The sequence below is a fragment of the Macrobrachium nipponense genome, chromosome 39, assembly GCF_015104395.2.
Source record: "Macrobrachium nipponense isolate FS-2020 chromosome 39, ASM1510439v2, whole genome shotgun sequence".
NCBI classification, from domain to species: Eukaryota; Metazoa; Arthropoda; class Malacostraca; order Decapoda; family Palaemonidae; genus Macrobrachium; species Macrobrachium nipponense.
In genome coordinates, this window is record NC_061099.1 from 42,753,429 (window position 1) to 42,778,134 (window position 24,706).

General features: G+C 49.0%; 1 protein-coding gene across 1 annotated transcript in view; it reads left to right on the plus strand.

The window, feature by feature from the left end:
• Window positions 1–24,706, plus strand: part of LOC135210441 (DNA-directed RNA polymerase I subunit RPA49-like) — a gene marked incomplete at its 5' end in the record, with an annotated part of 81,833 nt that overhangs the window by 54,258 nt on the left and 2,869 nt on the right. The window contains 2 exons of the mRNA XM_064243338.1: window positions 17,734–17,955; window positions 20,506–20,628. Of these exons, the coding sequence (XP_064099408.1) occupies window positions 17,734–17,955; window positions 20,506–20,628 (345 nt within the window). The remainder of the gene's footprint in view (window positions 1–17,733; window positions 17,956–20,505; window positions 20,629–24,706) is intronic.

Below are 24,706 nucleotides of genomic sequence, written 5' to 3' on the forward strand. Positions count from 1 at the left end.
AGAGGTCCCCCGATCGCCGGCGCCAGCCGTGAGAGCAAGCATCTGTCTCACCGTGACAGGGGTCTCTGCAGGTCGTCTGACCGTCACTCCCACAGGGAGCGAACGGGTACGGCAACCAGCAGCAGTTCCCCTGACACACGAGATCGGGGCTGCTGTTCTCGGTCCAGCCGTTCTCCCCAGGGAAATGACTCGACTAGGCCTGCAGCTCGATCCCCACCACGGGTTGGCGATCGCCTGCAGCCCTCCAAGCCCACTGGTTCAGCCAGCAAGCGAAGGGGAGCGTCAGGTCTTCCTCTCCCGTGCCTTCAACTTCCTCGGTTTACACCGGGAAGAGCGAGGCACAGCGGAGTGATCATGAGGGGCGCGCCCCGCACGATCCCGTCACGACGCCGTATGTACCAGGCACGATCTTCGGACCGACCAGGACGTACGCGCAAGTTGCAGGAGGAGACCAAGAGGGCTGTCGCTGTCCCCCCTCCTGAAGGGGGAGGTTCTCGGGATATGCTCTTGTTCGAGGGGCTTGACGGTCCTACTCCGCAAGATGCTGTGACTTCTGAGATCCAGAGGAACTTTGCCGAGGTTATGGCACTGATTCATCAGCACAACGACCTCGGGGAAGGATCGCCGCTCCCACCAGCAGAGCCCACGTCTCGGCTCGAGTCGTTTTGGGGCCCGAAGAGGGAACCCAAACCGACGGTGGGTCTGCCGCGATCGGAGCTTGCCGACTGTGTTGAACCAGGTAGTCTCTCTTGTCTCCGGACAAGAAGGCTCTCTCAGATCTGGCTGGTCGAATAAGCTACTTCCACCTCCTCTACTGCGACAGCGGCGTTTCTATGTGTCTTCGAACACCGTATTTGAATACCCCTTTGGTCCTCCTGAGAGGTTTCGACCTTGACGAGGACTGGAATGAGTTGGAGGACGGTATCGGCTCTCTCCTGTCAGGTGTCGATCAGCCCCACCCAGACGACGTTCACAGTGGCGGCAGACCCTTACCTACAGCGCGAGTTTGTAACCCTCCTCGGGAAAACGCTTTCTCCGAAATGCGTACGTCGCATTATCGTTATATTTGCTCAGTTTCATATTAGGCATTTCATAGTTTTATATATAAAAATGTGTGCAATTTCATGTAGAATACAACAAAAAATAATTGAAGGTTGTAGCTTTTCTCATTTTCAAAATATTTGCATATAAAAAAAATATATATAAAAAAATTTGACATTCGGTCAACTTTAACTCGTCCGATATGGTTGAAAACTGCAATTGTAAGCTAAAACTCTTACAGTATAGTAATGTTCAATCATTTATCTTCATTTTGAAACAAATTGGAAGTCTTAAGAACAATATTTAGATTTATGGTGAATTTTTGAAAACATTTTGTTCATGCAACTTACCTGACAGATATATATATAGCTGTATTCTCCGAAGTCCGACAGAATTTAAAAACTCGCGGCACACGCAGTGGGCGGCCAGGTGGTAGTACCCATTCCCGCCGCTGGGAGGCGGATATCAGGAACCATTCCCATTCTCTATTCATATTTTTTCTGTCGCCGGTCGGTAAACAACTGTTTACAGACCTCCGCCTAGGATTTTTGGATTGACTCGTTCTAAGTATCTGGATTGACTTTTGGTTATTGATTCTGGATTGTTGGATTGGCATACGCGATAGTGGACTGTTTTTTTATTTTGGATTGGCTTTTCTGTGAACGTGATGTCTGGATCAAGTTCAGTGAGTTTCAGAGTGTGTGTGAAGAGTGATTGCAAGGTGAGGCTACCTAAATCATCGGTAGATCCCCACACAGTATGTATGGGGTGTAGGGGGCATGTTTGTTGGATGATCGGTGCAATGAATGCAAAAGTTTGACCGATGATGGATGGAAGGTGTATGAGTCCTATCGGCGTAAATTGGAACGCGATAGGATCAGGAGGGCTTCCTCCAAGAGCGGTTCTTCGAAAGGTAAGGGAAGTAACATTTCACCTATATTAACACCAGTAGAATTTGCTTCACCTAATCCTGTGTTGTTGCCTGCGGGCCCTGATTCTGTGTCTGGAGAAGGTAATGCCCTTTCTCTGATTCTAGAGTCGTTACGCACTCTAGAGTCCAAAGTGTTGGCCTTAGAAACCAGCTCAAGTAAAGTGTGTGATCGTGCCCCTAGTGTTGTGGAGGGGGCGTCAGATCGGCCCCATAATGCCTCTAGGCCTAGACCTCTATCGGACTCCCAGGACTCAGGGAGTGGGTATGTCGAAAGCCGCAAGAGGGTTACGGGGGCTCCCCACCGATCTGGCGTCCCTTCGGCAGGACCTGTTGTTAGTTCCCAGGCTGCCAAGGAGCGTGCACAGGCTCGCATCCTTAAGGACTGTTTTTCGTCCTCCGAGGCGCCCTCCCCGCGCAAGGGGTGGAGCGCTCGGAGATACTCGCGTCCGTTGAAAAGGACTTTTCCGAGGGAGGACGCTTCACGTCCTCTCTCTCCGTTATCGTTGCGGTCTTCTCCTGCGTCGTATGACGCGTTTCCTCCACAGAAGAGAGGTAGGACGACGCTGAGAAGCGCTTCTCTCGCGCTTCGGAGAGGCAGGTTGCTGTACCTGTGAGAAGGAAGGAGGCGTCCCTCGCCCCTCCCCCGTCTTCTCGCAGGTTCAGCCCTTCACCTCCTCTAGTTTCTTCACCAACGAAGAATATTCTTGTGTCTCTTCAAGACCAATTGTCAGCTTTAATGGCTCAGAAGACTCGCCCCAGCAGCAGTCGAGCCTAAGCGTAGGAAGGACGCCAGGCTGCCTGTCAAGAAGACGAAGCAGTCCCCTTCTCCGTCATCTCGTTCTACTTGTAAGAAGTCTCGTGGACAGGACGCTTTTCTTCCCTCTTGACGTCCTGATCAGCCAGCGCGTCAGGACGCCTTTGAGGACGCTCAGCAGACGCCTGGAGGACGCCTTTTGAGGACGCTCGGCAGGACGCTTTTGAGGACGCTCCGTCGGGACGTTTTGCTAGACGCTTTGCCTTTTGAGAAGGCTTTCGAGAGCGCCCAGAAGGACGCTTTGAAAGCGAAAGCTAGACGCTTTAGCGGGAAGCGTAAGGACGCTCCTCTAGAGCGAGTTAGAGTAGCCTCTCTTGACGCTCAGCGCGGTCAAGACGCTCTTCGTTCTTCGAGCTCTAAGGATCGACAGAAGGTCGGTCGCTTTGAAGAAGCTGCTACACTTAATCCTCGAAAGCCTTTGTTGAAGGCTAGACCCGTTGGGCGCACGCCCTCTCCAGAGGTGCAATCTCCTTTGCCTCTTAGGGAGGAAGGAGAGCTTAGTAGTCCGGCGGACTCAGTTGAGGATGAACAGCCTTCGGTTTCGTCTGTGTCAGATTACAAAGTGCTGGTTCGACTGTTAGGCTCTTCTTTTGGAGAGAAGTTCCAGGCTGCAGCTCCCAAGTCTCCACCCTCTCAGTTTTCGTCATCTAAGTCTTGCAAGGTTCCGGAGTTTGTGGAAATGAAAACTTCTTTGTCCACCAAGAGGGCGTTTAAGAAGTTGCAAGATTGGATGGAACGTCGGAAGGATCAGGGCAAGTCGACTTTCGCCCTTCCTCCTTCAAGACTCAGTGGGAAAGGCGGCATCTGGTATGAGACCAAAGGAGAAGTAGGAGTTAAGATCCCGTCGTCTTCCCAAGGGGACTTTGCTAGTCTGGTCGATGCTCAGAAGAGGTCCCTTTTATCGACTGCTAAGATTGATCATCACATGAAAGGACTGTTAAGGACTCTTGAGGTCTTTAACTTTCTAGACTGGTGCTTGGGAGTCCTGGATCTTCAATCTAGGAGTCCTGACTCGTTAAGTCTGGTGGAGCTGTCCAATGTGTTATCCTGCATGGACAAGGCCGTCAGGGATGGTTCGGAAGAGTTAGTGTCTCATTTCGGCACTGCTTTTCTCAAGAAGAGAGCGCTTTTCTGCAACTTTACGGCTAGGTCTGTTTCTACAACGCAGAAAGCGGAGCTTCTCTTTGCGCTTCTTTCGAGCCATCTCTTCCCCCAGGCTATGGTAAAGGACCTGGCAGTGAGCCTACAGGAGAAGGCTACCCAGGACCTCTTGGCCCAGTCTTCAAGACGTCCCGCAGTCCCTACTATGTCGTCTTTTGGACGACCACCTAGGAAGGTTAAACCCTTTCGTGGCACTCCTCCCTCGAGAGCTGCTCCTCGAGGTAGAGGGCTTTCAAGAGGAAGAGCTTCCTTCAAGCCTAAATCCTCTAAGTGAAAATCAAGTCCTTCAGATGCCGGTCGGAGCCAGGCTAAAGTTCTTTGCAGGGGCGTGGAGAGAGAGAGATACAGATGCGTGGTCCTTCAAGGTAGTGGAACAGGGGTACAAGATCCCCTTTTTGGACCCCCCTCCTCTATCCACAACTCCCAGAGATCTTTCCCCGTCATATCAAGGGGAGAAACGTCAGATTCTTTTCGATCTTTTAGATCAAATGATCAAGAAAAGAGCGGTGGAACAGGTCTTAGACCTGGGGTCACCAGGATATTACAACAGGCTTTTCCTGGTACCAAAGCAGTCGTCGGGTGGCTGGCGTCCAGTCTTGGACGTAAGCAGGCTGAAATCTTTTCATAGAAAAGAAAAAATTAAAGATGGAAACGCCTCAGTCGGTTCTAGGAGCCTTGAGGACCGGCGACTGGATGGTGTCCTTGGACCTACAGGACGCATACTTTCACGTTCCTATCCACCCTCTTTCAAGAAAGTTTCTGAGGTTTGTGTTAAAGGACAAAGTTTGGCAATTCCGAGCCCTTTGTTTCGGATTAAGCATGGCTCCGATGGTATTTACCATGCTCATGAAGAACGTAGCGAGATGGTTACATTCTGCAGGGATAAGAGTGTTCCTGTATCTCGACGATTGGCTTATCAGAGCATCGTCAGAAGAGAGGTGTCTGAAGGACCTTCACTTCACGTTAGCCTTGGCGAGGTCCCTGGGACTTCTGGTCAACCTCGAAAAGTCGCATCTGACCCCACACAGCATACGTGTATTTGGGGATTCAGATGGATTCATGGCTTTTCGAGCGTTTCCGTCCCAGGAACGACAGCTGCAAGGCTTAGAGAGAGTTTCGGCCTTCCTGGGGAAGGAAGCTTGCTCGGTGAGGGAGTGGATGAGTGCTGGGGACCATTTCCTCGCTGGAAAAGTTTGTTTCCCTGGGAAGACTACACCTCAGGCCTCTCCAGTTTTTCTTGGCAGAAGAATGGAGAGTCAAAGAGATCTGGATGCGACCTTTATGATCACCAAATCGGTGAAAAACCATCTAAGATGGTGGTTAGATCCTCGGAAGTTTCGAGAGGGGTTGTCCCTAAAGCTTCTGAGCCCCGACCTAGTGTTGTTTTCCGACGCCTCGGCGTCGGGATGGGGAGCAACACTAGGAGGGGAAGAAGTGTCAGGCGCCTGGCCACTGGAAACAGGTGTCCTGGCACATCAATGTGAAGGAACTAGCGGCGGTTTTCCTGGCGCTACAGTTCTTCCAGCAAAAGGTTGCAGAAAAAGTTGTCCAAGTCAACTCTGACAACACCACGGCCCTTGCGTACCTAAAGAATCAGGGAGGTACACACTCCCGTCCTCTATTTTACTTAGCGAGGGAGATTCTGCTGTGGGCAGATGCGAGGCGAATCAGGATCCTGACGAGATTTATCGCAGGAGTCCAGAACGTCAGAGCAGACCTTCTCAGCCGACAGGATCAAATCCTGCCGACGGAATGGACGCTGCACCAGGACGTCTGTCGAGAACTTTGGAGACTGTGGGGACGTCCTTTAGTCGACCTATTTGCGATGTCGAGGACGAAGAGGTTGCCTCTTTATTGCTCCCCTGTGTTGGATCCGGGAGCAGTCGCTATAGACGCTTGCTGCTGGGACGGGACTGGACGAACCTGGACCTGTATGCCTTCCCGCCATTCAAGATCATGGGGGAAGTCGTAAGGAAGTTCGCGGCATCGGAGGGGACGAGGTTGACCCTGATCGCCCCGATGTGGCCCGCGAAGGAATGGTTCACGGAGGTAATGTCCTTCCTCATAGACTTTCCGAGGACGTTGCCCTGGAGGAAAGATCTACTCAGACAGCCCCACTTCGCAAGATATCACCGAAACCTCTCCGCTCTGGGTCTGACTGCGTTCAGACTATCGAAAAGTTGGCCAGAGCGAGAGGTTTTTCTAAAGCAGCTGCGAAAGCGATCGCCAACGCAAGGAGGACTTCCTCGAGAGCTGTTTACCAGTCAAAGTGGGCTTCCTTCAGGGCATGGTGTAGAAAGGAGGGAATTTCCTCTTCCACTACCTCTGTGAGCCAGATAGCCGATTTCCTGCTATTCTTTAAGGAATGTGCAGAAGCTGGCAGTTCCCCGACCGATCAAGGGATATAAGAGTATGCTGTCAGCAGTCTTCCGACACAGAGGCCTAGACCTTACTGACAACAGAGATCTTCACGATCTCTTGAGATCGTTTGAGACTACCAAGATACCTCAGGCGAGGCCTCCTTCTTGGAACTTAGATTTACTTCTTAGACTGTTGATGTCGAGTCCTTTCGAGCCTCTCCATGCAGCGTCTCTTAGGAACTTGACGAAGAAGGCTCTTTTCCTAACTGCTCTGGCGACGGCGAAGAGAGTTAGCGAAATTCAAGCCATTAGTAAGCAGGTGGGCTTCAAAGGTGACAATGCTGTCTGCTCTTTGAGTCCCACTTTCTTAGCAAAAAATGAAAACCCGACCCGTCTAACCCTTGGCCAAGGAGCTTTGAAATTAAGGGTATGACAAGCCTTGTGGGGCCAAGAACCTGAGAGAGCCCTGTGCCCTGTCAGGGCTCTAAAGTTTTATGTTCACAAGACAAAGGAGGTACGAGGTCCCTCAGATAATCTGTGGTGTTCGGTTTAAACGACCCGATATACCATTATCCAAGAATGCTTTTGGCGTTCTTTCTGAGGGACGTGATTAAAGAGGCTCATTCGTCTTACCAGAAGACCGATTTGAGCCTCTTGCGAGTGAAAGCTCACGAGGTCAGAGCTGTCGCAACCTCGCTTGCCTTCCAAAGGAACATATCGATCAAGGACATCCTTGACGCCACCTTTTGGAGGAGCAACTCAGTATTCGCCTCACACTACTTGAGAGATGTGAGAACGATATACGAGGACTGTTGTTCTCTTTGGCCATACGTTTCTGCAGACACAGTCTTGGGGGCTGAAGGTAGCTCTCTCCCAATCCCTTAGTTAGGTTTATAGGTTAGTTTTTTAGTTGTTGTTTTTTTTTTGTTGTGGTGAGTCTTTGGTGAAGACCTCCCATCTCTTAGTTTAGTGTTCAGGGGGTCTTGGATAGTTGGTCAGGTGGTGGTCAGTTTCTTCGTTGCCCTCATATGTATGGCTCAATGTTCTTGTCACGTTGAGGTCACGTCCCCGTTGACAGAGCATCCAGAGCGCACCAGCACTACAGGTCTCCACCTGGCTGGCAACTCTGATTAAGCACAAGCAGGCTTAAGTGACAGTAATCACAGAGTCTACTTTGCTAACAGGTGAGGAACCAAGGTGTACATCATCTACTTAATTTAAGTTTCCTACAAATCCTATTCTGTCTCTTCCCACCATCCGAAGGTGGGATTCAGCTATATATATATCTGTCAGGTAAGTTGCATGAACAAAATGTTATTGTTATAATACAATTAAGTTTGTTCATACTTACCTGGCAGATATAAGTGCCCACCCACCTCCCCTCAGGAGATAGTGGCACTGAGAAAATATGATAGAAAATAAGAATGGTTCCTGATATCCGCCTCCCAGCGGCGGGAATGGGTACTACCACCTGGCCGCCCACTGCGTGTGCCGCGAGTTTTGAAATTCTGTCGGACTTCGGAGAATACAGCTATATATATATCTGCCAGGTAAGTATGAACAAACTTAATTGTATTATAACTAACATTTTTTTACGTCTGCACGTTACGAATTCATGCATCATTTTGTGAAAATATTTTCTCTGTTTTGCTTTGATCGTTTTACAATGTGTTATATACCAAAATGATTGCAATTTAGTGTACAATACAACAAAAAAAATATTTTTTCCGCTTCAGCGCTCACTCCGAGACCGCCTCAGCATACGGGAGACGATTTTTATTATACCCCTTCGGCGTAAGAGGGTTAATAAGTCTGGACTCAGGAGCCAGAATATCTGAGCTGTCGGCCTTTTCCAGGGAACCAGATCATATTGAATTCCTCCCATCTGGTGAATTACTGCTTTTTCCGGATCGTCAATTCTTGGCTAAAAACGAAGACCCACAAAATAGGTGGGCCCCTTGGAAAATTGTTCCACTGCCACAGGACCTATCCTTATGTCCAGTAAACTCACTAAGAGCCTATCTAAACAGAACCATCACGAAATCTTCAGGCCCCTTGTTTATCAGGGAAAATGGTGGGACCATCTCCCTAAAAGGAATTAGACAACAAATTCTCTATTTTATCAAACAGGCCAATCTGGAATAAATTCCACATGCACATGATATTAGAGCGGTAGCTACCTCAGTCAATTATTTTCAACACATGAACTTTGACAATCTCAAAAAGTATACAGGCTGGAAGTCGCCAACAGTATTTAAACGCCACTACCTAAAATCCTTGGAGGCCCTTAAATTCCCAGCAGTGGCAGCAGGAAACACAGTTTCCCCTGACACTGCATGGCATAATAATAACTAGTCTTTTAGCCTGTCTCTCTTTACATCTTTCTCTCCTACCTGCCTCGCTAGTATTCTTGATCTTTGCTCGGTTGTTACTGGGTTGCACACTTTGACCTTATTCTGTCCTGGACTGTACTATGATCACTCTTGGTTGTACATATGAATATGGATTGTATATACGTGTAAATAACTTTCTGTATTGTGGTGTAGGATTCATTTAATGTTATCACTTTGGGTTATATAACCCTGCTTAGTAGCTAAGAACTGTAGTTTAAGGAAACCATTAAAATTTTCAGTAGAATTAAGAAATTTTACTAAGAACTAGTAGAATTAAGACATTCTTATTAAATAGTAATTAGAGTTTATTATACAGGTTTCATTTCCCTTACAGTAACTTACCTACTCTAATTTTCCAAGCTGGTGGGGCCAATTCTCTGTTACTATTTCACGGAGCGACACAGGTTGGCCCAGAAAAGGGATATTGACAAAGGAAAAATCTATTTCTGGGCAGTGACCTGTGTCGCCCAATGAAACCCACCCTCTAATGTCCACACCCTAACTGGCCCAAGCTTGGGTGCTATCTACAGGAATGGTAAACAAAGCGCTAGTTGTAGTAGTAGTGGGTGGTAGATGGCCTAGAACGGCTCCTCTGTAGACGAGGGATATTGAGGAAGGAAGAGACTAAATGGCAGGGGACCTCTGGTAGTGGTTTCACTCGCCCCAGTTACCATCCCGACACCCTTAAATAAGGGTGAGCGAGCCAGGATATCCTGGCATAACCATACAGCTTTTTTCTCTGGTATATTTAGCAATACTTATACCTTAGAAATGAGTGCTAAAGGGACATTTCACTTGGCGACACAGGTCACTGCCCAAAAATAGATTTTTCCTTTGTCAAAATCCCTTAAAAAGGCTCACCAGAATAACTGTATGAGGTGGAATAATAATTATAAATCTTAAGGTACAGAAAATTTTGCTGGTAAAGCATTTTGCCATAGTATACTCAGGTAAATTACCTAGTTTTTGCAATGCAAAGTGTTTTAATTATAGCAAGAAAAATATGAAAAATTAGAAAAGGGCAGTTATCCACGCAATATGCATAAAAAAAAACCCTCTAAACCTTTCTTTTTTAGTCAAGTGATTACATAGTAGCATAAAAGCCTCTAAAAATAACTTATGTTTGTGGAATAATGAGTAGAAATTACGATATGAGAAAATTTAGCACTTTTCCCCCTGAAAAGAAATTACCAAAAAAACAATGTGCAAAAAGATCTTTGTGTTTTATATGTATCCTACCCAAGGGGGCACTCAGTAAAACAATACAGAACAAATAAACATGTATGATACATATGAATAAAAATAATTATCAGGAATACTTACCAGAAATTTTCTTTATCTCTACTGCTGGTCTGGTTTGACCTTTTTTTTTGACATTTGTATTTCATGAAAATGTGAAGGACTTAAATTTGGATGATTTCTGTATCATTCATCAGTAAGTAAAAGGCTTGATATGAAAAATGGCAGTTTGTCAAAAATTGTATTTTTCCTAACTATACAAACCTGAGGTCCTTTTACAATAGGAAGGTAACTAGTGGCAACTGGAACGGTCGTAAGCTTTGAACAAGGGAGTTCAGTAGTTAACTGCTTGTCCGACAGTGTGCGCACCGCGCGACTGGGAGGTGAAGAATCACTTTTGCTTTAGGCCCAGGAAAAACGCAGAGTGAGGGGTGGCATGAGGTGGGACTATATGTAAAGGACCTCAGGTTTGTAGAGTTAGGAAAAATGCAATTTTCGACAAATTGCCATTTGTTCCGATACATAATACAAACCATCGGTCCTTTTACAATAGGAAGACTCACTTCTTGGTGGGAGAAATCTGAGTCTTAAGAACAGACTGGTGTTCGCCCAACCTTGGATTCCCTCCCTGGTCGTAAGAGCAGAGGGAGGGATCCTAGCCTCTGCCCAATGATCGGGGTATGTACCGCAGGATTAATGGTCAGACCTCTGGACCCAAGTAATAAGAGGGAGGCAAGCGTACCTCTTAAAGCTAGCAAGCAAGAACTTGTTCCTGTTGCAAGAGGCAACAAAGTTATGGGTTTGTTGGGGGAAGTGGTAGATATTCACTCCTATCCCTAATGAAAGGGATAGGATGGGGCTCGGTCGAGTAGCCCACCTGCATCTTGTGCTTTTCCAGCGGGGTGATGACCGCGTCCCTCTGCCCACAGGTAGAGGGGAGAAAAAGATGGGGAAGAGAAGCCAGTCACACTCTCATTCACTCATCCATTCTTGCAGTCACACCAGGATTCGATGCTGTTCTGCCTGCTCGGGTGCTGGGTAAGCTACACAACGTGTTGAGCAGCCAACACGGGTCCCAAGGAAAAAGTATCCAAGGACCTGTGGGCAATATCCCGAAGGTAGAAGGAGGTGAAGGTGGTCTGGTTGGCCCAGACCCCTGCCTTCAGGACCTGCGCCACGGAGAAGTTCTTGCGGAATGCAAGAGAAGGACCAATGCCTCTGACTTCGTGGGCTCTCGGACGAAGGGTACTGATGTCGTCGCTGTCATCAGCTTCGTACGTCCTTCTGATTACCTAACGTAGCCAGAAAGAAAGTGTGTTCTTGGATACTTCTTTCTTGGTCACCCAGATGCTAACGAAGAGGCGGCGACACTCAGGCCTGAGGTGTCGAGTTCTCTTCAGATAGCGTCGTAGCGCCCTCACAGGACAAAGCAGCATCTCATCCGTATTGTTGTCGGTGAAATCCAATAGGGAGGGAATTGCGAAAGACATGCTGTCATTAGGGATCGACGGATTCTGAGTCTTAGCTACGAAATCGAGCGTCACAGATCCCAATCCCCTGGAATGTTTAACGTCGAAGGAAAGACCATGAAGTTCCCCTACTCTCTTCGCCGATGCCAGGGCCAGCAAGAAGAGGGTCTTGAGGGTCAGATCCCTGTCTAATGACTCTCGGAGTGGCTCGAAGGGTCTTCAAATCAAACTCCTAAGGACGAGAGTCACATCCCACCCCGGGGGCCTGAGTTCCCTGGGTGGGCAAGACCTCTCAAAGCTCCTCATAAGCAAGGAGATCTCGAACGAGTCCGAGATATCCAATCCTCTCAGTTTCAGGACCAGTGCCAGGGCGGCTCTATATCCTTTGACTGTGGGGACAGAGAGGAGCTTGTCTTGGCGAAGAAAAACGAGGAAATCCGCAACCTGCTGAAGAGTGGCTCTGAGAAGAGATAGACCCTGTCTACGACACCAACCACAGAAGACGGCCCACTTTCCTTGGTACATAGCTGCAGAGGACTGTCTGAAGTGTCCAGCCATCTCTGTTGCTGCTCTGCAAGAAAGCCTCTCGCTTGCAAGAGATGGTGGATAACAGCCAGCCATGAAGATGTAGAGACTGGACTGCCCAGTGGTACCGTTCTACGTGTGGCTGGATGAGAAGGTTGTGCCAAGGGGGAATCTCTCTCGGTGCTTCTGCAAGCAGAGCCAGCAGGTCTGGGGGAGCCACCAGGATCATCCTGAGATTCGGGTGGCCAGCACTCGGCTGATCACCTTGCGAATCAGGCTGAACGGGAGAAAGGCGTAGGCGAAGAGGTTGTCCCACGGGTGTTGGAGAGCGTCCTCTGCAGCTGCCCATGGGTCCGGCACGGCTGAAAAGAAAACCTGGAGTTTTCTGTTGTGCCGGGTGGCAAACAGATCCACTACTGGACGCCCCCACAGGTTGAAGAGCCTTTCTGCCACGTCCTGAGCTTGTCTGCTACTACATTCCTCTTGCCTGGAATGTAGCGGGCTGACAGCTCTACCGAGTGAGCCACGGCCCACTCGTGCACCTGCAGCTTCAACTGGTGCAACGGGAGGGACACTAGGCCACCTCGTTTGTTGACGTATGCCATTACTGTGGTGTTGTTGCACATCAACACCACCGAGTGTCCCATCAAGCGGTCCCAGAACTCATGGAGAGCGAGGAACGCTGCCTTGAGCTCCAGAACATTGATGTGAAGGTGCTTGTCGTGATGGTCCCACACTCCTGCAGTCAGCAACTCCTCTAGGTGTGCGCCCCATCCCTAAGTGGATGTGTCTGAGAACCGCAACATCTCCGGAGAGGCACTTCTCTTAAGTGGTTCTTGTCGTCCAGCTACCAGGCTAGGTCCTGCCTCACCTCCTCCGTGAGGGACATGGGGAAGTACGGTGGGTCCTCTGCCTGTGACCAACTCTCCTTTAGTCTCCACTGAAGAGACTGCAGGTGAAGACGCCCACGAGGGACTAACTTCTCGAGTGATGACAGGTTGCTGATCACGACTTGCCATTGATGAACTGACTGTTCCTGCAGAGACAGGAACCGGTCGGCTGCCTCCCTGAATCTGCTGATCCGCGAGTCTGCAGGGAAGACTCGCCCTGCTACCGTGTCGATCAGCATACCCAGGTACTTCATCCTCTGCTTGGGTTCGAGATCGGACTTTTCGAAGTTCACCACGATCCCCAAATCGTGGCAGAATTCGAGAAGCCGATTCCTGTCCCGTAGCAACTGCGAGCAGGAGCTCGCCAGGAATAACCAGTCGTCGAGAGATACCTCAGAAGACGTATCCCGGACGAGTGGGCCCAAGCAGACACCAGCGTGACCACTCGCGTGAACACCTGTGGGGCGGTTGAGAGACCGAAGGAAAGTGCCCTGAATTGGTACACCGTCCCGTCGAGGATGAAGCGGAGGTACTTCCTGGAGGATTGATGGACGGGTATCTGGAAATATGCGTCCTTCAAATCCACTGAAAGCATGAAATCGTTCTCCCTGATGTAGTCGAGCATGGGATGTGCAGTCTCCATCGTGAACTGAGACTGGTGAATGAATCGGTTCAGGGGAGTGAGATCTATCACCGGGGGCCAGCCCCCCGTAGACTTTTCAGCCAGGAAAAGGCGGCTGTAGAAGCCCAGCGACTGATCCCTGACGATCTCCACAGCTCTTTTGCTCTGCATGGTCTTGGTCTCTTGTTAAAGTGCTACGTCCTTTGATGTTCCCGGAACGTAGATCTGAAGATGGACCGGGTTGGAGGTGAGGGGTGGCCAAGATTCGAAGGGTAGTAGATATCCCTCCCGAAGGACGTCTACTATCCAGGTCTCGGCACCGTAGCGCTGCCATGTTGCCCAATGGCTCGCCAGCCACCCCCCCTTTTCCGGCAGCAGGTGAGGGGGAAGGCGGTCCCTAGCGTTTCCCACCTCTCTTCGGCTTCTTCCCTGCCCCTCCTCTTGGAAAGGAGGGCTGGTAGGGGGGCTGATGGTGACCTCCCTGGCAGAAGTTGAAGGCAGAGTCTTTTCTTGGGGCTTAGACAAGGCAACCGTCTTAGCAGCCGAGGAAGTGCTTGCCAAACTCTTAGGCTTGGCTGCAGTTGATTGAGGCTGCCCAGAAGCCTTCGAAACTGCCTGGTGTACCAGACGGTCACTGTCATCAGTGCCCCGTCTCTCCACCGCAGCGTCCACCATCTCTCCTGGGAAGAGAGAGGAGGAACTCCGTACAGGTCCGTTGCGTAGTCCTAATGCCGCCTCACGCCCAGCCGCCCTGGACACTCGGGTAAGGACTGCGTCCCTACGCCTAAGTACCAGGTTGGCCCACAGGTTTGCTGTCTGGTGGGCGAGGTAGGAAGTGGCCCTACCTCCAGACTGGCAAAGTCTCCTGAAAGCAGAGTCCCCTTCAGGAGGAATATTCCCGGAGGTGGCTGTGACCTTGGACATTGTGAGCGACCACAGGTCCAGCCAGGAGACTGCCTGGAAAGCTGCCATGGCGGTGGATTCCAGGGCTAGTGCTTCCTGCTGCGAAAACCAAAGGTTCTCCGACAGGAGCTGCTGCAGAGACACTCCCGGAGTTAGCCTGGCTAGCTCCGGGTTAACCTGTTTGGGCGGCATCGGATCCTCTGATGGCTCGTAGAACCTTCTCTGTCGCAGTAGAGGAGGAGGAAGTAGCTTAGACGACCTGCCAGACCTGAGCGAACCCTCCTGTCCGGAGACGAGTGAGTCCACCTGGTCTAGCACAGAGTCGGCCAGCTCCGATCGCAGCAGACCCACCGTCGGTCTGGGTTCCTTTTTGGGCCCCCAGAATGACTCGAGCCGGGACGTGGGCTCAGAAGGTGGGAGCGGTGATCCTTCCCCGAGGTCGTTGTGCTGACGAATCAGTGCAGTGACCTCTGCAAAGTTCCTCTGGATCTCAGGAGTGACTGCATCTAGAGGAGTAGGACCGTCAAGCCCCTCCAACAAGAACGACTCCCGAGATCCTCCTCCTTCAGAAGGAGGAATGGCGACAGACCTCTCTCGGTCTCCTCCTGCCACTTGCGCATATGACCTGGACGATCCTAAGACCGTGCCTGGCACGTATGGCATCGTGGTGGGATCGTGAGGGGCGCGATCACTCCTTGTAGCCTCGCTCTTCCCGGTGCAATCCGAGGAAGTTGAAGGTACAGGAGAGGCAGACCTGACGCTCCCCCCTCGCTCACCGGCAGAACCGGTGTGCTTGGGGCTGCAGGCGATCGCCAACCCGCGGTGGCAATCAAGCTGCAGGCCTGGTTGCGCCGCTCCCCTGGGGCGAGCGGCTGGACCGAGAACAGCGGCCCCGGTCCCTTGAATCAGAGGAGCTGCTGCCGTTACCCCTATCCGTCCGGTCCCTGTGGGAGCGGCGGTCAGGGGACCTGCAGAGACCACTGTCGCGGTGGGACCGGTGCATGTTCTCATGGCGCATCGAACCGCTGGGACCAGCCAGGGCTGGTTCCTGCGATCGAGGGGACCTCTTCCCAGCCTCAGCCTGTGGCCGGTCCAGGACCGTCACGTCAACCCTGGTAACCAGCTGGTCGCTGTGAGAGCGGCCGCTGGCCTAGCGAGAGTCACCTGAGCGGCTCTTCCCAGCCTTCTGCTCCGTGCCTTGGTCCTGGCGCCGAGCGAACTCGGGCGTCTGGACCTTGGCTGCCCGTGGGCGACCGTACACTCAGTACCTCTCGCGAACAAGAGGCCGAGCCAGAACCTGGTGCAGCGGCAGCGCCCCTAGCACCAGGCGAGGAAGTACCGGTGTTAGCCGGTACCCCTCTGGTCCCCGTCTTCTTCTTCCTTGCGGAAGGAGAGACGGGCCCTGCTCCCGAAGGAGCAGGAAGACCAACGGAAGGACTCCCTGTCCCACCAGAGTGGGACGGGCCCTTAGAAGTTCCCGAAGGAGCCTTCTTAGTTGGGGAGGAGGCAGCCTTCTTCTTCCTTGGCTTGGAAGCCTTGGAAGTCGAAGGGGAAGAGGCGGCGGCAGGCGACGACGACACCTTCCTCCTCCTCTTCTTCTTCGTCAGCTCCCTCAGGACAGACGTCAAGTCCTCCATCCAGGATGGAGCCCAGGGCTGGTGTTGCCGAAGCAACAGGGCCCGGCTGCACCTGTCCGGAAGGACCAGCGTCTGGGGCAGCAACACCACGGGCTGGAACGACGTCGGTAGGTGCAGGAACAGCAGGAGCGGCAGGTACGGCAGACAGGGTAGGTACTCCAGGAGACGGGGCAGCAGCCAGCGACATCCTGGGTACCGGCAGCAGGTCAAGGGACGAGATCTTCGGGCAACGGACGTCCGGGGCTGGCAGCACGAAGAACCCGGGAGGTGGAGGCACACCTCTCCTCGACACGGCAGCGATCGGGCCCTGCACGGCGGCCGTAGGCGTCACAGACATCACGTGAGGGGTGTAAACCAGGTGAGGTGGGCGGCGTACCCTGGAGTCGAGATCGTGGTGGTAGTGGTGGTTACGGCTCCATGGGTGACCGGCGCAGCCCCCGCCAGATGCTGGAGCAGCCCCTGGACGCTCGGCGTGCCCTGAAGTCCCAGCGACACCCACACCTGGCCAAGGTCGTCCCCCGCAGCAGAAGCACCTGAGGAAGCAACAGTCGGGTGAATAAGAGGGGTTCCCCTTTGTGCGGGGGGGGGGGGGGGGGGGGAGAAGGGGCGAGCCCCACCCCGAGCGAATGGAAGACCCCGAATACAATTGCACGTTGGGGTAACGAGCGCCCTCCTCTACGCTCGATGGATCGGTCGAAGAGAAGGACCTCTAAACACACTCTCACAACCCCCCCCCCCCCCCTCCCCCGAGGGGAAGGTGCCATACGTGGGAGCTGAGCCGGGGGCAGGAAAGAAGACGAAGTGTCAAGTAACCAGAGGAGTCGCTGGAGAGCTTTTCGACAACTCCTTGGCAGGTCTACGCTTCTTCCTACCCTCGTACAGTACCCACTGCACCTCCGACCAATTAACACAGACATTGCACTGCTCGGTCCGAGAGCATTCACGCCCTTGGCACCGAGCGCAAAGGACATGCGGATCAATTTCCGGAAAGGAGGGGAAATCCCCATACTTGCGGCCCTCCACCCCCGGGCACACACTACGGTTGATGGGGGGGGATAGCTCCATTGACCAGTGATCCATTAATCAATACACAATAAAAAAAGGGAAAAGACAGTACATACTTACAATTTCACTTTCAAACACTGACAAACCAAGCTGAAGAATATTCACAACAAAACCAAAGCATACGACGATGAAGCGGGCAGAGAGCGATGGCGAACACGTCCTCCACACACACGGCCAAAAGCAAAAGTGATTCTTCACCTCCCAGTCGCACGGCCCGCGCACTGTCGGACAAGCAGTTAACTACCGAACTCCCTTGTTCGAAGCTTACGACTGTTCCAGCTGCCACTAGTTACCTTCCTATTGTAAAAGGACCGATGGTTTGTATTACGTATCGGAACAATGGTATGTTTTGTGATTGTGTCCTTGGGTAGTTGGCCATACATATCTTATATTTAAGTTAGCAAAGATCTAGACCTTCCATTTTTGTGGTCAGGGTCCCACCTCCAACCCCATTTTAGTAGAATATAAAATCAAATTTAGATTGACAACCATTATGTGTTATAGTAGTTTTGCAATTCTTATATGACATAATAGTTCTGTTATGTAACCAGTACCTTGGTTTTGGCATGCTGAATGTCAGAAGATGCAGGTGTATTGATAATGTTTTGTTTTGAAAATTTTATACTTTCTAGCTACTTTTTTTATACAGTGCGTATTTGTAAACAGATCATTTCACGTGACAGATATTCATTGTTGACTCGAGTGATGCTGTCAGTTGCTAAACTTGAAGCTGATGAAGAAAACCAAGTTAGACTCGTCTGCCTTGCTCTTTACGTTGAGTATCTTGTTAGGCTCTGTCGGTTAAAGAATCGGGATTTATGGAATCGAATGGTTCTAGAAGGCTGTCCACATGAAGTCAAACAACACATTCTTAACCAGTATACAAAGGGCAAGGGTAAAGGAAGGTAAGCATTAAAAAATTGTAATGTCTTATTTTAATTAGGCAGTATACCAAGCATAGCACTCATGAGTTAGGTGTGATTTATTCATCAGGCAAAAGAAATCTCCATTCCTTCCATATTGCTTTACAAGTCATTTATTATTCAGTTGACATGTATTTCAGAGGTGTTTTAGCTGTGCTCTTGACTTTCCATTAGTATATCTCTTGTGATAAAATCAGACTGTACTTTAATGAAGTCCATGCTGTATTTTTTATTGTGTCGGGATGAATGGATAATGTGAGCCTTTGATGCATTATGTTATGATTTAGAGGCAAGCAGAGTATTTGTGACTTCAATAAATAAAAATAAAAATAGAAAAATGGAGAGGAAAGTTGTAAGAAATTATGCCTGTGGCTGAAGAAACTAATAATGCGTAGACCACAAAATGAATTTGAAGAGGGAAAAGCAACACTCTGATATTGGTGAAATCATGCCCTGACTTCATTTAATTTACTAAATTTATAAATAAAGTAAGTTGCATTTTAAAACCCCGCTTTGATAATTTACGTAAAAAATGAATCTCTGAAATGTGTTTCATTTAGCAACAAATGGCTGTGAAATGCTGGTGAATGCAATTAGCTGATGATTTTAAGAATGTAAACATTACCAGAATGCAAATGGCGCCGGATGGCTGTGTCCATATACAGAATTATATAAGTATGATACCAGTTAAGGCTTAAAAAAAAAGTTAAGCCACCAATTAGCTTTCTTTTTCTTTGCATAGGATATCATACTTGTCGAAACGCCACATGTAGATTTAAGTATGAGGTTAAGTTACATAAGGTTTCCATGATATTACAAGGCAAAATGGGAAATCAATGATCACAATAAAACAAGATTGATACTAATGCCTTTTAAATACATTTTTTAAAAACAACTTACTAAGAGTTAAGTCTAGAGCACAATATGAATGTTGCAATACTTGCTCTTGCTAAGCATGAATCATGATAAGAGAACAAAACTATGTAAATAGGCAAATTTACTGACTTTGTTGTAAAACAAATGAATTTAAATATTATTGTAAAGACTGGTAAAAAGGTACTGTATAGAAATATACTGTAGTTGAAAGGTTAGGCTATGGGGTAGCCTATATACATATACATGTAGACTGAATTGCAAACCAATTTACATCAAAATTTGTCTTTTGATACGCATGCAAGAGCCTAACCCTGTCATAACTATGCCTACCTGTTGGTGAGGTGGGTGAATACCGACCTATTAGTGGAAAAAATTGCCTAAAAAATCCATTTTGTACCTGAGAGAGTGCACACTGTGCCCAAAACAAACTGCACAACATGGCCCGCTTATGGTATACTCATAAATTCTCAACCAAGAGAATAAGTGTCATATTTTGCACTTTAAAAATTTTTGGGAAATGGTCGGTACTCCGAAAACATGGCGAAACACCAACTGGTGTTTACGGTTGGTAGTCCCCCGCACCAGGTTTTTTTTCTCACAAAAATGCTGTGGCAGCCACTTCGAAAGGACACACTTCATTTCACTTGATATCATGTCAATATGGCTAAATATCGTAATGAAACTTAACTAGAAAAAATCACACTATATTCACGGACTTGACACTATATAAACGTGAAAAATTACAACATTGGTCAAAAAAATCAATTTTCTAACTTGATAAACAGATGTTGTGATGGCATAAACCTGTTGCTTTCCTGTTGTTCACCGAGATGGTTGCTGTGTTGGTGGTGAGTTTCGGTGCAGAATTTGAAATATAGTTTTCATACCAGAGCATTCGGTCGGTATTCACCCACCTCACCCTACCTTTTATTTTGTTTCATTCAAATTTCACTTTACTTTTTTTCCCCTTATCAACCAACTTGTTACTTGTATTTTAAAGATAGGATGAGAAAGTTAACTTGTTACTTGTATTTTAAAGATAGGATGAGAAAGTTAACCATTTGGTTAATGTATTCTAACCTAACCACCCGGTAATCCAGCAAAATCACAAATCCGGCACCTTGGAGGTTCCAGTGATGCTGGACTAGTGATGGTTGACCTGTAATGAGAAGTCAAGCATAGCACAGTTATACTACACTTTTAGATTAAAGTACAGGCAGTCCCCGGGTTACGACGGGTTCAAATTACGACGTTCCGAGGTTAAGGCGCTTCTCAATTATATTCATCAGACATTATTTCCAGGGTTACGACACCTACAATGCTGATCTGGCAGATGAAATATGACACCAAAAATACAAAATAATCAATATTTGAAGTTTTTTTTATGAGAAATGCAATAAGAATGCAGTTTACATAGTTGTTAATGCACCCAAAGCATCAAAAGTAAGGTTTTCTTAGCATTTTTGACGATGTTCCAGCTTACGACGATTTTCGGCTTACAACGCGTCTCAAGAACGGAACCCCCGTCGTAACCCGAGGACTGCCTGTACTGTTTTTACCTGTTAGAGAAATTTAAGATAGTTGATACTTTAAGCCATTTAGTGTAGATGGTCATTGTTTTAAAACACCTTTTTTTGTCATTTCATCACCCTGAAGAACTATGTCTGCAGAGGATAAAGATCGTATACTATGCCTGATCCTTGTCTTGGCTCTTATTGGTTTAAAGTTTGAGGTTGCTGCCAATATACTTGTGGAATCACTACACATTGATATAAAGAGGTAAGTTCACTTGTAATGTAAACTTTCATTGTATAATTGTTAAACTGCATATTATACCAAATATTCAAATTGTTAAAAACCAGTTCAAAATCTTGTAAATAAAATATCAGGTCATTACATTTATTAGATTACTAATTGGTTTTTCATGGTAACTCAAGATATAGGTTGTGTTCTGCTATTTATATTTTATTACTTATTCACTTTTTTCACTATTTTTTTTTTTTTTTTTTTTTTTTCCAAAAAAATCGTTTTATTCTTCTACTACACCAACCACAGAATACTCATCAGTTTAACTGGTTTAGCTGTGAAGTGGACATTTTATGTGAATTATTGATGACCTCAGCTACTTTGACTGTAAAGCCTTCCTAATTAGGCATCACTTGATAGGACTCCAGGCATATAGTTTAAGGAAGCCCAGTTTTGGTGGAATTGATGGAAGTGGGGCTGGTGAAGTAGCTACTCCCAGTTTGGAAGGGCTTTTGTTTGTTTGTTTGTATGTGTTTTGTTCATACGCGAACAAACCTTTGGTCTTAACAATAGGATCATTTCTAGCGCCTAGCTGGACCCGGTTAAAAAGCAGATGAAAGCAAGGAATCTTGTGATGTTTAGCAATGCATGCGTAGCTCGGGTTAGGAGTGGTCAAGGACGAAGACGCTATGCCAGTCTCTCTTTTGACCGCCTGGGCGAGAGTTGTGTTAACCTCTCTTGGCCTTTTTCCGGGTCATTGCCCGTTTCGTTTCTTTAAGTGTGTGTGTGTGTTTGCCTGGTATTATGGCTTCTTCTGCTCCTTCTCAGCGTCAGTGTATGTGCCCCGGAGTTCCTCTTTTTTCATGTTCTTGTTTTTTGGCTTCGGCATCGACCGACCCTCACATCACATGCAGTAGGTGTCGTTCTAATTTTTGTACTATTACGGAATGCCAGGCATGACCTAAGGAGCAGTGGAGGTCGTTTTATGGCAAGAGAGAACATCGGAGGGTTTCAACTCTTCCTACTTGGGAAGGTTTTGCGCCTATTCCCGATGTTTCGTCTCCCGCAGCAGTCAACCCTCATAGTAGTCTTGTCCCTGCATCTCCTTCCTTTTCTTCCATTGATTCGTCGATGGAAGTATCGGGAGGCCACCAGGGTAATGTTTGTAATGTAGCCTCTTCTTCCTCGGGAGTTTATTTGGTTCTTGAGAAGGGTGAGGTTTTTTCATCAATCTCTTCTCTTACAGAGTTTGAGGCGTCCAAAATGGCGGTGATTTGGAAGACGCTTGGGCTAGGGGGTACCGCGTCCTTGGAGGGGTTGCTAGCACATTTTGTGGAGGCTCGCACCCCCCTTTCCTGGTCTGGCCAGGCCATCCCCCCTCCTCCCGGCCTCATCTTTGTGGGTAGCAGCAGTTGGCCATCTTGTATTGCTCCGCCAGTGTCTGCCACCGCTTCGAGTCTGACTGACGCTGTGGTGTCAGCCCCGTTGATGGCGTCACGGGTCCATCTTTGTGTATTCCTCCGCCAATGGCGTCTTTCCCCCCCTCGCACCAAGTGGAAGCTGTGATGTCACCGCCGCTTGTGACGTCACTCACATCGATGACGTCTCTCCCAGTTGTCTCCATGACGTCATCACTGCCGCCCAGTTCACTACATCTCCCTTCCTTGTCATCAGAGCCTTCTCTGGCACATCAGTCTGAGGTCATATGCCAGGCCTGAAGTTGGACTCTGTATTGGATGTGAAGTTGGCTGCCTTATCGGTTGGGAGGACTAGTAGGAAACGTGTTGCTTCGTCCCCGCCTCCTGAGAAGAGTGCGCATAAGAACTAGTGCTGTCTTCCTCTCCCTCTTCGCCTCATCGGCGTATCAAGCATTGGAAGGCTAAGGACTTTGCCCTTCCTTCACCTTTGGAGGAGGAACAACGCGGACGTGTTCCCAAGAGTGCTGTTGATTCGGGCAGTGTTAGTGGTGTGCGTTCTGCAGGCGATGCTTCGTCCTCTGCCTCAAATCTCGAGCGTGTGACCCCCCCTCCCCCAATGCACATCGCGAGCGTGTTGCAACCTCCCCTGCCCGTGCACGTGATGTTATTGCTTCTTTTCCAAGGCCTATTCGTCGCCGTAAAGATCTCAAGGCGCTTGTCAAGAGGTCGAAGGTAGTGAGCACGGAGTTGGTGCAGCTGGAGTGTTTGCCTGCCTCTCTCACTGGTGCTTCCAAGAGTTCGACTCTAAGGGATTCTCCTTCGATCTCGAGTGTTCGAGTTTCCCCCCATCTCACGTACGACGTTCGCCACGCCCGTACCATTCATGGACGTGGAGTCATCTGTTGAGGTAAGTGATGTTATTAGTGTTATAGTGGGTTTGTCTCGGAGGCAGACTCTGGACCCAGCCTAGACAGGTTAGTTGGGGTTTCGGACTTTGGCTGCTAACCCTTCCATTAATTTTGGTACAGAAGGCGCCATAGAAGAGTCTGCACATCCTTCTCGTCATCGGTCTCCATTGCCGGAGCAGGAGGAGGGAGACACGCAAGAGTTTCTGTCTTCCTTTTCAGAAGTTGTTGATCTCATTCGTAGGTTTAACAATTTGGAAAGTAGGACTCAGGCTCGGTTGTCTTACACTCCTTCTTGCTTGGAAGCCTTGGTGGGAGCTACTCAGGACCCCAAATCATCTCTTCAGCTTCCTTCGTCGGGGCACGTTCAGTCGGTCTTGCAGAAGGTTAACGCCTCTGTTTTGGACCGGGACGGGTCGCTTCGCTCTAGGGGATCTACCAAACTACTAACCCCCCCCCCCCCCCCCCCCTTTCACGAGACATAGGACGTACTATGCTACGAGCTCTGCATTTTTGTTGTCACACCATCTTAACCCAGACGTCATTCGCCTGAAGCTGGGTTTGACTTTGGAACGGGTGAGGTTGGTGGCTCCATCCTTGTCTCCACAAGATGCCTCAGCATTGGAATCTACGGCAGCCTCCATGTTGCAGACGGTTTCTTGGCTGGACCTCTGGTCTGTGGTTATTGCCAAGATAGCTTCCGACAGGTCCCCGGAAAGGTTGGTGAGTGCCTCCTCGCTTGCCAGTCTGTTGCAGTCCGGGGGCAAGGCATTTTCATATTTGGCTCACCTCAGTGCCAAATTATGGGCTAATCTTCTGATTAGAAGGGACGCGGCTTTGTCTAGGGTGGGAAGATCGCTTGACACAGAGTCCTTACTGGCATTTAGGATAGGAGATCTGTTGGAGTTGCAATTTTTTTTTCCTCGGACAGAACTTGAAAATGCGATAGACTGCACCAGGCCGTGTCTAAGTTGGAGTCTCGTCCTCGGAGACGTCTGGCTCCTCCTCCTCCCCCTGTCCAGCAGCAGTTGGTAGTTATGAGGAAAGGTGACTTCATGCTGTCGATAGACTTAAGGGACGCATACTTCCAAATCCCTGTTCATCCCACGTCCAGGAAGTTCCTTAGCTTCTCTCTTGCGGACAAGATCTTCGAGTTCAAAGTCTTGTGCTTCGTGCTGATGACGGCCCCTCAAGTGTTCACAAGGGTCTTCTCTCTCGTGTTAAGTTGGGCCTATGCTCAGGGGATCTGTTTGCTGAGGTACCTCGACGATTGGTTAGTCTAGCCAGTTTCCAGGGAGAAACTGCTGCAGGACAGGGATTGTCTACTTTGGTTCTATCTGGACCTGGGCATATTAGTCAACCAGGAAAAGTCGAACCTCGTACCCACTCAAAGGATTCTCTACCTGGGCATGGTTATCGATACAACAGTGGCAAAAATTTTCCCATCGGATCAGAGATTGGAGAAGTTGCGGGCGGTAGCGTGCAACTTCCTGTCAAAGTCACGACATCAGTCAGCTCATCAGTGGCAGGTTCTTCTGGGAGTATTGTCTTCCCTGGAGAAGCTGGTCCCTCATGGGCATCTTCATCTTCGGTCTCTGCAATGGAGACTGGGAGGATTCTGGTCTCCGGCGGGGGACTCTCCCCTGTTTATTGTTCCTCTGTCTCGAAGTGAGAGAAGACCTTCGTTGGTGGTTGGACAACCAGAATCTGTTGAAGGGTGTCCCTCTGCATTCTCTCCCACCGGACTTCCTTCTGTTCTCGGTCGCCTCCCTCGCAGGTTGGGGTGCT